The sequence below is a fragment of the Chroicocephalus ridibundus genome, chromosome 1, assembly GCF_963924245.1.
Source record: "Chroicocephalus ridibundus chromosome 1, bChrRid1.1, whole genome shotgun sequence".
Lineage (NCBI taxonomy): Eukaryota > Metazoa > Chordata > Aves > Charadriiformes > Laridae > Chroicocephalus > Chroicocephalus ridibundus.
The window spans coordinates 200,076,724-200,092,087 of record NC_086284.1 but is presented as its reverse complement, the minus strand read 5'-3'; the positions used below and the strand labels follow the sequence as shown (position 1 = coordinate 200,092,087).

The following is a 15,364-nucleotide window of genomic DNA, read 5'->3' as shown; positions in this document are numbered from 1 at the left end:
TGTTTTACAAGATAAGATTATATTCTCTGTCTTAATTATTTTCATTATAAGATGGTACATACAAATGGGCTAAAGAGAAAACCTAAAGAGGCAGCACTTTAGGAACACCATCATAATCTTTAATTATTTTTTAAATGAGTCCTAAGAAAAGAAGACATGACTGTCTTCCTTACAACTTCCTACCCTCACCAAGCTGCCTCCAAATTTAAACTGACGCATTACAAAACCTTTATGAACTCTGCACACCAAAAAATTAGATGATCTTGAGGAAGAAGGCTAATTTAACGGTATCCTGGGCTGCATGAGACAAAGTATTGCCAGTAGGTTGGGGGAGGTGATCCTTCCCCTCCACTCAGCACTGGTGAGGCCACAGCTGGAGTTCTGTGTCCAGTTCTGGGCTCCCCACCACAAGAGAGACACGGACATGTTGGAGAGAGTCCAACGAAGGGCCATAACGATGATTAAGGGACTGGAGCATCTCTCCTGTGAGGAAAGTCTGAGAGAGCTGGGACCGTTCAACCTGGAGAAAAGGTGGTTTAGGGGGATCTTATCAACGTACGTAGCTATCTGAAGGGAGGGTGTAAAGAAGGCAGAGCCAGGCTCTTCTCAGTGGTGCCCAGTGGCAGGACGAGAGGCAATGGGCACAAACAGAAACAGAGGAGGCTCCGTCTGAACACCTGGAAACACTTTTTCACCGTGAGGGCGACCAAGCCCTGGCATCGGTTGCCCAGGGAGGTGGTGGAGATATTCAAAAGCTGTCCAGACGTGGTCCTGGCCAACTGGCTCTAGGTGGCCCTGCTTGAGCAGTGGGTTGGACCTCCAGAGGTCCCTGCCAACCTCAGCCATTCTGTGATTCTGTGACATCACAAGCACCTGCCATGTTTCTAAGAGCTCGACACAATCCTCCACCTACCACACCTAAAACACCCAGAGTCAACAACCCCACCTACAAGAAACAGGGCTAATCTTGTGCACAGGAATATGTAACATCCAGGAAAACCTTCACTGTCAGATGTAGCCTGTTCAAAGGTCAAAACTGAAACATTTTCGGTGTATCTACTTAGTATTAGGTGCCTCAAATTTACCCTTCCTTACTTTACACTGCTTACTTCCTGCAGCCAGGGAAGAAAACTGAATAGCAGTCACGGACATGATTTGTAAATCTAACGGTCATCAGAAGAATGTAAAAAAGCCTTTGTAACTGTTGGAGTACGGATGGTGGTATACAAAATGAAACAAGGTAAATGCTCAATGGTGCTGCCTGTCAACCAACTAAAGCTATGAAATACAACCTTATGCTTAGAAGGTTTTGAGGAGCCTCTTCTCATCCAGATTAATTTGCCAGCTGAGTAAGATCTGAGAACGCTTAAGAAAAATGAAGAAGTCTGGGATGGTCACTTAAGAGATGCCTTTATACTTTCTCTTGGGTGAAAGCATTACTCTTTTCCCCAAAACAACCACCAAAGAATTTGGGGGAAACCTCTTGTGTACAGGAGGCCACGCACAGGGCTGCTCGATCCTACTTAGTACCACTAAGTAGGTGGTAGACTAACACTTACACCTCAACATTGTCACGTCAGTTGAAGTATTAAAAATAAGGAACTAATAATAAATTACATTCAAGATAAACAGGAATGTTAAGAGATTTTATAGAATAAAGTTGGTTTAAAGATCTTTGATTGAAAAGGGAGTAACAGAAACGCAGAAAAAAAATACACCAATTTGTGAGTTACTAGAATACAACACAAAAAGTATACACACATTTCTTCTTCCAGTCAGACACTACAAAAAGCCTTTTTTTCCTACACTGCTGAAATCCCCTTTCAGAGTAACATTTTCATTAAAAGTTAGGACTATTTTCTAATGTAATCAACAACTCAATCAAACCCCATTTTTTTTTCTCAGCTGTAAACACCTGTATTGTACTAAGTATTAGACATTGTCAGAAGAAATAAACATCTGTGGAAAGCGGCAGACAACTGTGCAGCAAATTAGATTAGCTTGGTTCAAATTATTTGATGAAGTTCATTTGAAAAATTGATCTTCATGCTTCACCAGCATCTTGTATACATTCTCCCGATAATCATCGTCTGGCAGAAGTGCAGGGAAGTAACTTCAATTTCACTTTTCTTCTGAAACATATAAATGACTACTCAGTTGCACCACCACAAAATCTGGAAGTTATAGAAAAGGTATAAAATTTAGGTGGCTAGTTAAGTTCACGTACAACCTGACTGCAGTTTTACTTGCTTTCTGTTTATATTGTAAGAGTCGTTTTCCTTGTGCACACACAACTATTTCTACTGAGAGGGAAAAAAAAAAAAAAGAAATGACAATTTTAATACAGGCCTTTACTTTCTAAATGAACTGATGCCCAAATACATCATCTTGTCTCCTGGTGTGGACAAATAACCTCTTTAATTCCGAGTTCACCCTGTGCTGAGGGGAAAAAAACCCAAACCAACCAAACAAAAACCAACTAGTATTCAAGCACCACGTTTTATGGCTAGTTCAGGGAAGTCCACGTGTCAGCCTGTAAAGAAACTAATTCTGGGACACCCACATCATAGATAGAAAAGTCACATGAAGTAGGAACCAAAGTATGAGCCAAAGAACTACTAAAGCAAAATAAAAGCTCATTCAAAATATAGATGTATACACACACACACACAAAAATCTAGACTAGCATTTAAAAGTTTTGCAGTGCTATTTTGCATGAAAGTATTAAATACCATTCGCCAAAGTCCAGACTGAAAAGGCAAACTATTGAAAATGTTCCCCCAGTTTCATGTCAAACCTTTCACAATCAATTCATGAACTGCTGCTGTTTGTCAAAACCTTGTTTGTTCTAGGTGGTATTTTTCTTGTTTGTCGAAGAAAACACAATGAAGAACTTCAAAAGCACTGGTGAGGTAATTCCAAAAGTAATTCCAACTGTTACCTCCCCTTTTATCCACGGTCAGGACCGTTATCCTATCTTACACAAGTAATATTTAGAAATTAACTAAAAATTAAGTTCTCCATAAGCTTTAACTGCTTATAAATCCACATAATTTGTATCTTTCCAAGTAGAAAAATACTGTTGCCCTCTCTCTGCTCATCTCTCAGCTACCACCTTTCCACCCAACATCTGGCCACCATTGCTTCTCTCACCATGTCCTTACAGTGGCTTCACCTTTAGCAAGACCGGCGGACAATTCTCCAAATCCCCTCTTTTAAATGAAGGCATTACTTTAGCACTTCTCCAGTTCTTTAAAAAGCCCCAACGTCCTTCATGAGTTGACGATGAAAATTGCTAATGTTTTTTCCTATAGTTCTCCATTGACTTATTGACAAAAATTGCTAACATTCTTCCGGTAGTTCTCCGTCCACTTAAGCATGAGCATCAAGCTCCTACAGCCCTAAAGAATAATTAGGTAAGGAAGATATTATCAACTTCTTTTTATCAAGGACTAGGAATATGAAAAAATGAACTGTCATAACCTCAAAACAACACTCTTCGTGAAGAATGAAGCAAAAAAAATAATAAAAAATCAAAACAACTCCAATCTATCATCTTTGCATCATTTATTAGCAACTGTTTTCCCATTAAAATGTCAAGCACAGACGTTCCTTTGTCCTCCTTGTATTTTCCATGTATTTAGATAAGCTTTTCTGGTTTCGTTTTATGCTATAAGAATGTGAAAATTCCCATCCTCATACAGCCAAGTACAGAGGAGTGAGGGACAAGATGATTGAACTTAGATGAGGAAGACGCGTGAGCTCTCTCTCCTAACCTGTCGTCTTAGGCTAAAATGAATCTTTGTTACTTGGGCCTGTTGCCAGGGAAGTTGAACAGAGAATACAGTTAGATCTCCACAGGGTTCACAAAGTGAAGGCTTTCACAGTGGACAACGCCTCCAGACAGCTTAGGCAAGACCAAAAATGTGCTAAAAATGCAGAATAATGGGGGAGATGGGAAAAGCAGTATCAATACTTGGGCTCATTGTATAAAGAGAAGCAATCAAAGGCTGGACATGGAAACTATTCACGTTACCCCAGAACTCTTTCTACACCCAGATATCAGCCCCGAGAGCTGAGACTTCCCTGGCTTGCTGGCAGTGCTGACTTGTTGCAGTGAAGACATCAAAACAGACGAACAAAATACGAGCTGAGCTTGGAGGAACTGTGAAAACAACCACAGCCAGTTTGACCAAACGGCTGCCTCTAAGACACATGATATCACTGGCATTCATTTTAAAATTTTAAAGAATAATTGAATTTAAATTCAAAAAGATTTCCTTATTCTGTCCCCTCTCTCCCTGTAATATTAGCAGGAGATAGAAGGGGGTGACTGCAGTCACTACAGCGTTAGATTTTTAGCACTATGGAAACAATTGAATAGAAAAGGATCTTGAACAACATTACAGTTAAAGTACAAATGCTGAGAACTTGCAATTTCCTCCCTGACCAGCACAGATTTGATAGCAGCTTCTATGCACAGGCAATAAAAGAAAGCTGAATAAGTAGATAAGATTAAAAAAAAAAAAAAATTATAGCCCCCTCTCATCAAATATCAATTTCCCAAAAAGTTTAAAAAAAGCTTACTTATCAATTTCATGCTATTCCAAAAGAGTATTTTCAAACTTTCAGTAGCTTGAATTTACTTTTTCTACCTTATGAGAGAAGTTTGAGAGGAAATAAATCTTTCAAGGAAGAACTGATAAAATAGGCAAGTCATAATAACTGAGTGATATTATACAAAAATGTAAACAAGTTAACCGAAAGGTGTTAACGTGGACAGTACATACAGGGCAGGAGGGGGAAGTCTTTTTCTTATCTAGATAACGACCTTTACCCACACGATCACACGTCGGAGCTAACTTTATTTAATCCCCTTGTGAACATCCTCAAGACAACCTCCCTTCACCAGCCTGCAGGGCCGAGCAATCGTCTCCTCCCACACCCTCACCTCCAGGTTTGAGTATTTGTGTTAACTGCCGCGTGTTCGACTTGCACCGCCTTCCTTACCAACAGCACGCAGCTCTGTGCCACTTTCCGTCTATAGCGCTACACCCATAGCGGTACATCTGTGAAAAAGAAAATCAAGAGCTCAATAAAACAGCGTAAGAAGTAACTTGCCTGTCACTAGCAATCAGACGCAAAGTAAGAGGGCCGGGAAATCCAGAGTTGTTGTTCGATGGACCAGCTCGACAGTTAAAAATCAGCATTCCCAAAGCAGCCCGCTCGCCAGCAAGAGCATCAGAGAAAGCTACTTTTGATGGACTACAAATACTAGAAGCAGAAAAGACCGTTTACCACCAAAAAAGTTTTAATAGCAGCACTTTGAAGAGAAAATATTCCATATTTATTTTGTGAATGTTGATGGTCTGTGTGTATTGCTCCCTCTAGTGTAAAAAATACAAAATCACAATCAACAAACATTCAAGAAAATCACCGAGTTTGGTAATAAATACAGTTGGTTTTTGTTAAAAAAGTCATTCTCTAACCACATTTTTTCCCTAAATATTTATAACATGATCTCTCACATTTTAATACAAGAGAAGACAAATTTTAACTCAGTTTCAGCTTCTGACCCTCACACTTTATTAGCAGAAAACGATTCTACCAGGACGGAGTAGTGAATATGCAAATCTACACCCTGTATTTACTGCTGTAACACTGACCAAGAAATCAGTAAGATACAATGTGATGTTCCCTTTTTTTTCCCTCTCCACTAGCATACTGATTTCCACTCTATGATTATGTTACAGTTACTAATGGCATCATAGAAGACCTTGGTTGAGAATGTAGTGAAGCACGCTGTGATGTGCACATAGTAATCTGATTACTGTACCTGGTCAGGCCCTAAGAGTTTGGAAATAAAGTCATTTTAGAGCTCAGACTTCCTTTCCTAAATAGGTATAAAATCCCTTAAAAACACACAAGTCACACTGAAGACTGACAAGTCTGAGAAACCATTTACCCCAATCTGAAGAGCCACTGGATGAGACTTGACGTGGGCACAACCGGAGCCGCGGCTGCAACCTGCTCTCAGACAGCATCTGGGAGAATTCCTGGGACAGCCTCCACCACATACACAAAAGAGAAACAACGCCACCTTTCACGAAAAGAATATGCAGTGTGGTTCATTAGGATGCCTAACGCACTTCATCAGTGAAGTTTTCTAGCTCAGAATTCTCTTAAGTGCATACAGACACCTGTACGACCAAAGCAACAAATTTATCTTCTCCAAGAAACGACGGAGCTGTCTCTGAAGATAAAAGTCAGAAAACGAAACTTGGCAGTGTGAGCAAAATGCAAACTAAAGCTTTCTCTGAAGATGTGGTTAAACAATTTGTTGCAGAATAATGAAATTAATGCTCTGCTTTCGCTTTCAGAAAAGGAGCTCTTTTTTCCCCCTCCTATGTTGCTACCATCAGAAGCAGTTGAGAACTTGGGAAGTCTTCTAATGAATCACTTTGCAACTGTGTGTTGCAGGTTTCTTTTTTTTTATATACTGGAAGTTCATACTTGACAGTTATCAAAATTCTTAGCACAGAATGGCAGGGGTTGGAAGGGACCTCCGGAGGTCATCTGGTCCAACCCCGCTGCTACAGCAGGTTCACCTACAGCAGATCGCACAGGATGGCGCACAGGCGGGTTCTGAGTATCTCCAGTGAAAGAGACTTCACAACCATATACAGGTACCAAATTGTCATCTTCCTACTCCTATTGTAACTGCAGTTTCAGCTTTACAAGCTCTGACAGATCCAAAATCATTTCCTCTGCGTGCCAGAACGAGGCTGTGAATCATTATCAGTTTCACACACACCAGATCTGCGTATCAGGTGGAACAAGTCTGAAATACAATCTGATGCAGGTGATTTTTTTGAAGACTCCTAAGCAGTCCTAACAGATCACAACTGGGTGGTTCTGCTGTCTCAATACTGCACAAATTACCTCCATTCCCTTCGAAAGATAAGCATGGTTATATGGCAGCTCCTTCAAGTCATTACACAGCAGTTCTACTTAAGACAAACAACCAAATTTTCCTTTTATTTTTCTACCTGATGTGGCTGCTGTTTCCGTCACAGCAGCGCACCTCAACGCCGGTCCTTACAGGATACCTGCCAACACTGCTCCCGCTAAAGCTGCGTTTGCTGTCAAGACTCGAGAAAACCACTTGCTTGATCATTTGTGAAATTTATCCAACTAATCTTTGTAATTATTAGAGTCCATTATAGGCAACTGGTCTCAGCTCGAGTAGCTTAACTAGAATACCTACCCTGCGGAGGGCTCAGTAAGGAGGACACTGCGTGCCACAGCAAGAAAACCATCGGGTTCTTGAACTAGCGCCTCTGTAACAGCTCAGCCATGGAGTAAGAAAATGGGCACTACAGCAAAATCTCAGGGGCTAAATTGAGGACAAAATTAACAGTTGAGAAAGAAATTTTATTTCAAGCTTCTAAGGGGGTATTACAAACAATAGAGAATAAAAACATTAAAAACTATTTAAAAAGTAATTGTCCCTTTAAAATAAAGATTCAAGCAGGTTTAACAATGAAGTATGCTATTCAATGAAGTTTTAAAAAAAGATCTAAAAAGTATTGGTTTTGCTGTATTTGCTAATCCTTTATAAAAAAGCTGGGCATAAATACTTCGTGCATTCATATGCATTATTTGGTGTTTCTTACTATATAACTTGGTACAGTATTTAAGATATCACTGCAAAAGAGTTCAAACACAGTGCATTTATAAATAATGGAGTCATTATAAATCACATTGCAAACATACCTTGCCATTTTCATTGTTACAAATTCGGTATCTCAGTGAAGGTAGGAATAAAGTAGCTACAACAATCAATATCTTGACTTTATTTTTTTTCTTTTTAATATAAAAATGCAGTTCTGGAAACCCACCCTCCTTCTTCCCCCTGCCCAAACATAATGCTTTACTTCTTAAAAATAAAAATAAAGTACTAATTCTATATACATCACATGTACCATACAAAAATGTATCCAAAGTTTCTATTGCTACCAAAGTGTTCTAAATTAAAAGTTACATAAATCCCCTCATCGGAAACAGAAGATTACAAGTTACAAAAAAATCAAATTACACACAAACCATCAAGTTATTTTATACAATTTCCAATACATTTTTCTCCCAAAGCAAGTTGTCTTCTCATGTGCCTGTATAAAAATGCATATCAATATATTTGTCAATTTTATTTTTCATTATAAAGCAAATTAATACATTTTCTACAATAAATAAAACACAGGGAGGCACACATATCAACAAGATTAAAATCAATGGGAGATAAATGGGATATGGTTTTGAAAGAAATAATGTGCTTGCAGGCTTTAAGCCAGATTTGTTTAAAACAAAAACAATCTTAAGTTATTTTGGGCAACAATGGAGTGTTTTTGGTGATTTGCAAGTGATGTACATAGTATAATTTTTTTCTTGATGTCTTTCTCACAAAGTACCCTCCAAAATAATGCAACTTCCTTTCTTAAAATACATATTTGTCATTGTAAATTTACATCAATCTTAAATATGCGGTACTTTGTGCAAAGAGCAACGATTTACACAAACATTCAGAAGTCTTTTTCAGAAGCTACAGACCAAGGAAGAAATGATACAAGCAGCACCATACTGTATATGATTTAGGCAAACATATATTTGATGCCATTTTGATATTAGGCTTTAAGATCCACTAAACACCGTAAGCTGGAAGATGGTGCTTAGGTAACTTAACCTCAGAAAGAAAGAAAGAAAAAAAAATATTAAGAAGCATGGGAACAAAAACCAACTCCCTCCCCAGCAAAATTATAAAAGGAATTAAAGAGCTACTTCTAAAATCAGAATAAGTTAAGTGTTGAATATACATTTATGTACAATTATGAACACTATGAACAAGACATTTTAACAGGTTTAGTGGAAAATCCTCCAAACTACAACACGATAAAATCATTAATCAATACGGCAATGGTGATTTAGAAGAATTGCTCAACTATTTCAAGTTTGCAGAACTCAGCCACTGAATCAACAATTAAGGGGTTGTATCTTCAATACATTCTTTTAGACAAAGAGGTTCATTAGTAGAGTTCAAGTCTGTGTGTGGTACTTTTCATGCCTTGGTAGAATCTCTGTTAGTCAATATCACTGAAGTCACTGACTGGTTCTCCATGGACTCTACTCAGGTGATTCATAGCACGATCAAAAGCAATTCTTACTGCTTTCCGTATGCTTGAGTTACGGCCTTCCATCATTTTTAACTTGTCTATGGTCTCATCTATCCCAAGGGGAACCATTTTGGATTTGGGAAGCCACTGCCTGTAAAAGGGTAAAATAGGTACGTTAAATGCAGAATAAAATCAAGAAGCTTGTCCAGAAATGTCAGGGTTGATATATTGTGTTTGTCATAGAGCAGATCAGATTTACCATCTTAAACTGATAAAATGCCTTTTAAGATAGTACTTACTTGCCTTAAATATTTTAAGAACGTGAAATATAAGAAAGCCTCTTCCACAAAACAAAGAATACATTCTAATACTTATTTAATGATTGATATTAAGTATCGACTGAAAAAAAATTAGCATGAGATACTCATGCAATTTAGTTTAAGAACAGGCAGCAGCAACTATCAATGAATGTGACTCGATTCACTTGACACAGTATTGTTTTTCTTCATTCTGTCATCTCCGTTATTACAAGGAATTTACAGATGATGAATTTTTGCCTTACGTTTAACATCTCAATTTGGTCTTTATCGGACAGTGAAGTCTGATGCAAAACATCTTCTTCAAAGATGGTTTTTTTAACACAATAAAGTTGCCTCTTGAAACTTTATTTTTTTATTAAAGCACTCTGAACTACAACCCCATTGTACTGAGCACAGGCACTGAAACCAAAGAAGCGTAAAGAGCCAGTACAAGGATACAGACAGAACAGTAAAGAACAGTGACGTCAGTGACCAGCACAGTAAGCAGCAGTCTAACCATTATCAGTTTTAATATAGATCTGAGGGAAGTCTTAAGAAGGTATTTTTAACAGAAAGCGTGCCAAGTCCTCCAGATACAAGCAGCGAAGGAGAAGAAACAAATACACCTATTTGGAAAGGTAATCCATAGGTGACAGAAGCTGGTATCACAGACTGAGGATGACGTACACCCTGCAAGTCAACGAAAATCATAGACATGGGTTTAGGGTAAAAGAGAAAAAGGCGAGTTGGAGTGATGAGTGCCAAAATGGTCAAAATAATCAGGATAAAAGAACAATTACCATAAAGTGTTGGGGGGACAAGGGGAAGGAGGGGAAAGGGATTGGAAAAATATTTAATTTTTTCTGTCCATCTATGCAGAGATGAATCAGAAAGGCTTATTAAGCTGCAGAGGACTCCCAGGATCAAGAAGCAATCACAGCAATTATTAAGGAAGTGGCAAGAGAGCATGCATTACACTTGTGATACCGAGGAGAGAAAAAAGAGAAACAGAAAACTGAATATGTTTAAATTTGGATGTTCTCCATGAACAAAGGCAGAAGAATGCAGGATCTCATGGAATCCTGCACAACTGAACGAAGATGATCATGAAGAAGTACCAATTAATTAAGAAAAAATTGAAGAACAGAGAGAGCAAGCCAAAGAGTCGTGATTATGCCGAAGGATCTATGAGGACAGAAAAGCAAACACCAGTTCTAAATTTAAGGCAAGAAGTTTTTAGGTGGCAGTGTACTGGGACGCAGAGAGTGAGGACAATGCCAGCATTTCTAGACATTTAATTAGCTGAAGAGGAAAATAATATCGGAAAGTGTAAGCAAATATAAGAGTAAAATTGAAATATAAAAAAATTTAAAGCTAGCTTGACCTGTATGGAAACCCAGAGGGGAGAGGGATTAAGAAGAACATAGGAAAGAAATGCGTAACTTGAAGAAAGGAAGAAAGCGAGGTAGATGAAAAATACACCAAAAAAAAGTAACCAAAAAAAAAAAAAAAGAGCTAGTGGAAGGGGAAGAGAATGTTTTATTGAGTGAATTATCCCTTCAGGCTCCACACAGCATGTTGCTGATACTGAAAGAAATGGAAAAAGTGAAAGTTTCACAAAAAAATTTAGAAAGGGCCAAGAACTTCAAATGAGAGCGTTAATACAGCATTCAAATAGAGAAGTTAACAATTTAAAGAAAATGCACTTGAGCAGACTGGGGGGAAAAAAGTGTTGTCATTTGGAAAGCAGTGATGAAGGCTGATACAGATAAATACTAAAGACTATTACCTTTAAAAAAAAAATCTGTTTAGCTAAAGAAGCAATTTTATCAGGTCAAGAAATGAAAGTAGCTTGTAAATCAAAACAAAAGTCAATTTAACAACTTATATTATTTTCTTCCAAATTGACCATCTTTCCGTGATGATACGCCTTGGTTCAAGAATAGACTCAAATATGAAATTTTAACATTACAGTTGATACTTCCATAGGAAAGATACCGATGGAATGATAATGTTACAATTTTCTTTTAGACTAAAGTTACTTAAAATTTTAAGTCACTGCATCAAACAATACATTTCAGTAACATACCAACTTCTTTTATTGTCAAAAAATAGTACTAAGAATAGTTTCTCGTCTGATTTCGTCTGCATTTGTTCTCCAATTTTCAGTACATCCAGAGGCGGCACTGGTATAGTAACACCGTTGTGATGGCCAGCAACACGAGGCATCTTAGGGTCAATAATCTATAGAAGAGAAGAAAGGACAGTTCCTATTTTTTTATAACTACATAATTTATGTTAAGGAGGTATTACAAATAAATTAAAACAGCCACTGCGTATAAATTGTCTCTGTGTTACACGTTTACATTACTTCTTGACATCAGCTGTATAGACAGAGTGGAGGCACAGTAGTAAATTAAACTGAAAAAACTACTTCTAGAGCATTTTTCCACCCATATCAGTTCTTCTTAAAGTCACATTTGAATTTCACTTGGTACAACTTTGCAGAGTGACAAGCAGGTTTCAGAAAGAGAAAGTTGAACCAAGAGTTCTAAAAGCAACTAGTCATAACTGGCCTCAAATTCTGGGTTTTGAATTTCAGATACCTTTAAGAAACAACCTATGTTATGGTATAAATATTTGCTTCTACAAAATAGAAGCCCCATACGCAAAGTCTGAAGCAAAACACTCTTCAAATGAGCAAAAAAACCCAAACAGGAAAACAAATAATAATCAGAAGTCCCTTTCAAGTATCTTGCATATCCAATTTAATGACTCCGTTTTCAGTAAAAAACACAGTCACAAGCCCTTCCTGAACAAAGGCTGGGGGAGGGGGGAAAATGTTGCAAACATTAAACTAACCAGGCTGATGGAAAAACTCCTTTGCAGGTAGATCACAGCGTTACCAAGTGCTCAGCTTCCACCAAAGAAGCGCTGTGCTACTCCATGCCTGTTCCATCCATCTCCTACACTACAAACTCCTGTTGTTTTTCTAGCATCCACACTGGCACCAATCTTAATCCACAGTAAACTGATTATGGGAAGTAAATCAACAGAAAGCTAACGCTGTGGAGAGTTTGTAGAAATTAGGAAAACTTTCTTCTCTTGACTGAGGTTTAATTCCTCAATCAACTCATCGCACACTCAGAGAACACCAGTGCTGACAAAGTAGTGGGCAGAAAAGGTGCCCTTTGGTCAAGATCAGCTTAAATCTAACATTGAAGTGCTAACACCATTCCAGAGACAATCAAATAATCAAATTTTCAGCATCTGACCCAAGATTTTTCGGGTCCCCCAATGAGGGCACTTAAACTCAAGTGCTCTAAGTCTCACCTCCACAGGTTTTAACCTAACTCTGTATGATTACATTTCCTGACCTCCCCAACACATATATATTAAAACAGTCATGACTGTCCAGTCTATTATACAAAATAAAGCCATACTGTAAGAACTGTTTCTATAACCCCAAATGCTTGAAGCTAAACACTTATCAACAACATTTCCTCTGCACACTTTGATTTAAGTAGAACTGTGCGTACTTCTCCTAAAATAACACAGGCACAACAGCTTTAAGTTTACCGTACATCATTCACGACTGGATGCAATTATTCAGTTTATTCTGACCCTATCAAGTTTTTTGTTTCTTTAATGAGCCACAGAATCGGAGTATTTTTATACTCATTTTACACCAGAAAAATATTCTATAGTTCAAACACCAACAAGATGTCTGTGAAATGCTTATTCAGTTGGTTCTTTAAACAATATTACACACTGCAGAAACAAAGACTACTGAGACTGGTATTGCACATCTCAAAGATGGGTAGGGTATTAGAGATTGACTCAACATCTGATACGACAGTAATTTTACAAACTGGATGTATGGTAAAGAGGGCAGAATAATCCATCTTTATTCAACATGAATGGGAATTTATCAGTTACCTTAAGTTCACGCACTGATATTCTCAGAAGCTGTGTACTTACCAGAGCTGGGTAAGAGGGATATCCACTGCATTTGGCCCATACTACTTTTAGAGGCTCAAGAACAGATGTTGCAGCATCAGTTGAAATCCACATACTGCTATGCCCAACTTCTAAGAACAAATAATAATTAAATATAAAATTAGTATGTTAAAGAATGAAACCTCAGACAAATCTTCTGCAGTTTCCTCATCAGTGTCTCATGATCATTAGAATCCAAATACCAATACCACCTTCCATGCACACAACAAAAAGCATGTAATGTTTGTAACAGCTGATGATACTAGTACTTTAATCCAAGCCTACAGATAAAGAACAAGTTTTTAGACACTTCTAGAAACAGAGTATCTTAAACCACCTTAATTCTCAGAAAGCAAGTGTTTGACAAATTCTCATAATCCTTCCCCTTTGAAAAAGCTCAAATGAAAACTTAAAATTATGGTACTCCAAATAACCAGTTTCTTTTAAAACTATGACAATCCTATCGAAGAACTAATGGTATTGGACATTCAAGTTGCGTGGATGTTTCTGAAGTTTTGGATATAACATAGTAAGACTAGCCCCTGACAACTTACAATACTTGTCTGGTACACCTTTCCGTTCTTATGCATAAATTCTAATCTGCATTTTAATTTCTATTTATTTATTTTTAATCAGCCCTCTTGGTCTCTCTGCCCAGCCCTTTCCTGCAGCAAAATTCAAAAAGACCATCAGGGCTCAAGGAAGCAGCTGCAATAGAGGTTTTTTTTTCCCTTCTCAGGAGGCAGCACAACAGAAAACTGAGTTTATGTTACTGCTTGCTTCTACCAGAATCCTCCGTTTTCTTCTCTCTTGCTCACCACTGGATTGAAGCATGAGACAGGTTTAAGCCTTTCAGTCAACCGGAACTGCAATTAGCCCCTTAGACACACAGGGATACGGTCAAGAGACTGGGTAGAAGACAGCGAGTTACCCCTCAAGATGGGACTGGGGGTGGAACAAGCAGGAAGAAGGTAATGAAAGCTCACAAGCTGTAAAGATGAGGAGGCACTTAGATGGGGAAATGTGGTACCAAAATACAGTTCAGAGGTTGCAGTTGCACTTTTTTTTAGCAGTAAGGCAATTTATTCTTCAGTTCTTCCCAATCTGCTCCCATTTAAAATAGGCAATGCTTATTTATAATGAAGTGTGATGTGCAGATATATGTTCCATATCAACATCACAAGAAGTACTGGGAAAAAAGTGGTTTCAAACTTGTCAGAGTAGGAATAGCAAGGAAAAAGTGTTTAAGGTGATCATACCAAAAAAAAAAAAAAAAAAAAAGAAAAAAGAGGTCAATCATTCTTCACAAAATATTCTAGGTCAATTTTCAGCCATAGGCTATTCATTCAATTTTAATTTATTTTTAATCTATAATGGTATCAATATTTCATTGGGAAGTCTTATCTTTAGATATTCACAACTATGTAACATCAGTTATTAAAATGCAATAGTTCCTAATAACTTGCCATCACACAGAAGAAAGAGAAACAAATACAGTTTTTCCAGTGTCTTTTAAGATCTCGAAAAAAAGTCTTCTAAAGAAAACATCTTTGCCACCAATCCCAGCAGGCTTTACAGAGGAGATCTTTAACCACTGGATTCCATTATACAAAATGATGAAAATAATGTAAGTCTTATTTACACTTTCTCTTACTGAACTACATAACCTTGGAAAAACAGGTACTAAATCTATTCAGTGGTTTGTTTATTTGCTCCTTTCTGTATAGTTTTAGAGAGGTCATTTTAGGACATTCTTCACTTTCTCATTAAAAGCCGTAATAATATTCTTCAGATTTATAAATATATGATACGCACAAATTAAATACACACAGGCAGTCTTATAATTCTAAGAGTATAACTGAATACACAAAATATTGGATATTATAGAAACACATGTTA

The 15,364-nt window shown here is 37.6% G+C and overlaps 1 protein-coding gene across 10 annotated transcripts in view; it reads right to left on the bottom strand.

Annotated features, from left to right (window-relative positions):
- Positions 1-7,420: 7,420 nt before the first annotated feature.
- The window catches only part of BRD1 (bromodomain containing 1), a 75,763-nt gene continuing 67,819 nt past the window's right edge, over positions 7,421-15,364 (bottom strand). For all 10 annotated transcript variants that reach the window (XM_063323356.1, XM_063323362.1, XM_063323361.1 and 7 more), the window contains 3 exons: positions 13,448-13,557; positions 11,556-11,710; positions 7,421-9,318 (listed from right to left, as the gene is read on the bottom strand). In XM_063323356.1, the coding sequence (XP_063179426.1) occupies positions 9,135-9,318; positions 11,556-11,710; positions 13,448-13,557 (449 nt within the window). In that variant the 3' untranslated portion in view covers positions 7,421-9,134. The remainder of the gene's footprint in view (positions 9,319-11,555; positions 11,711-13,447; positions 13,558-15,364) is intronic.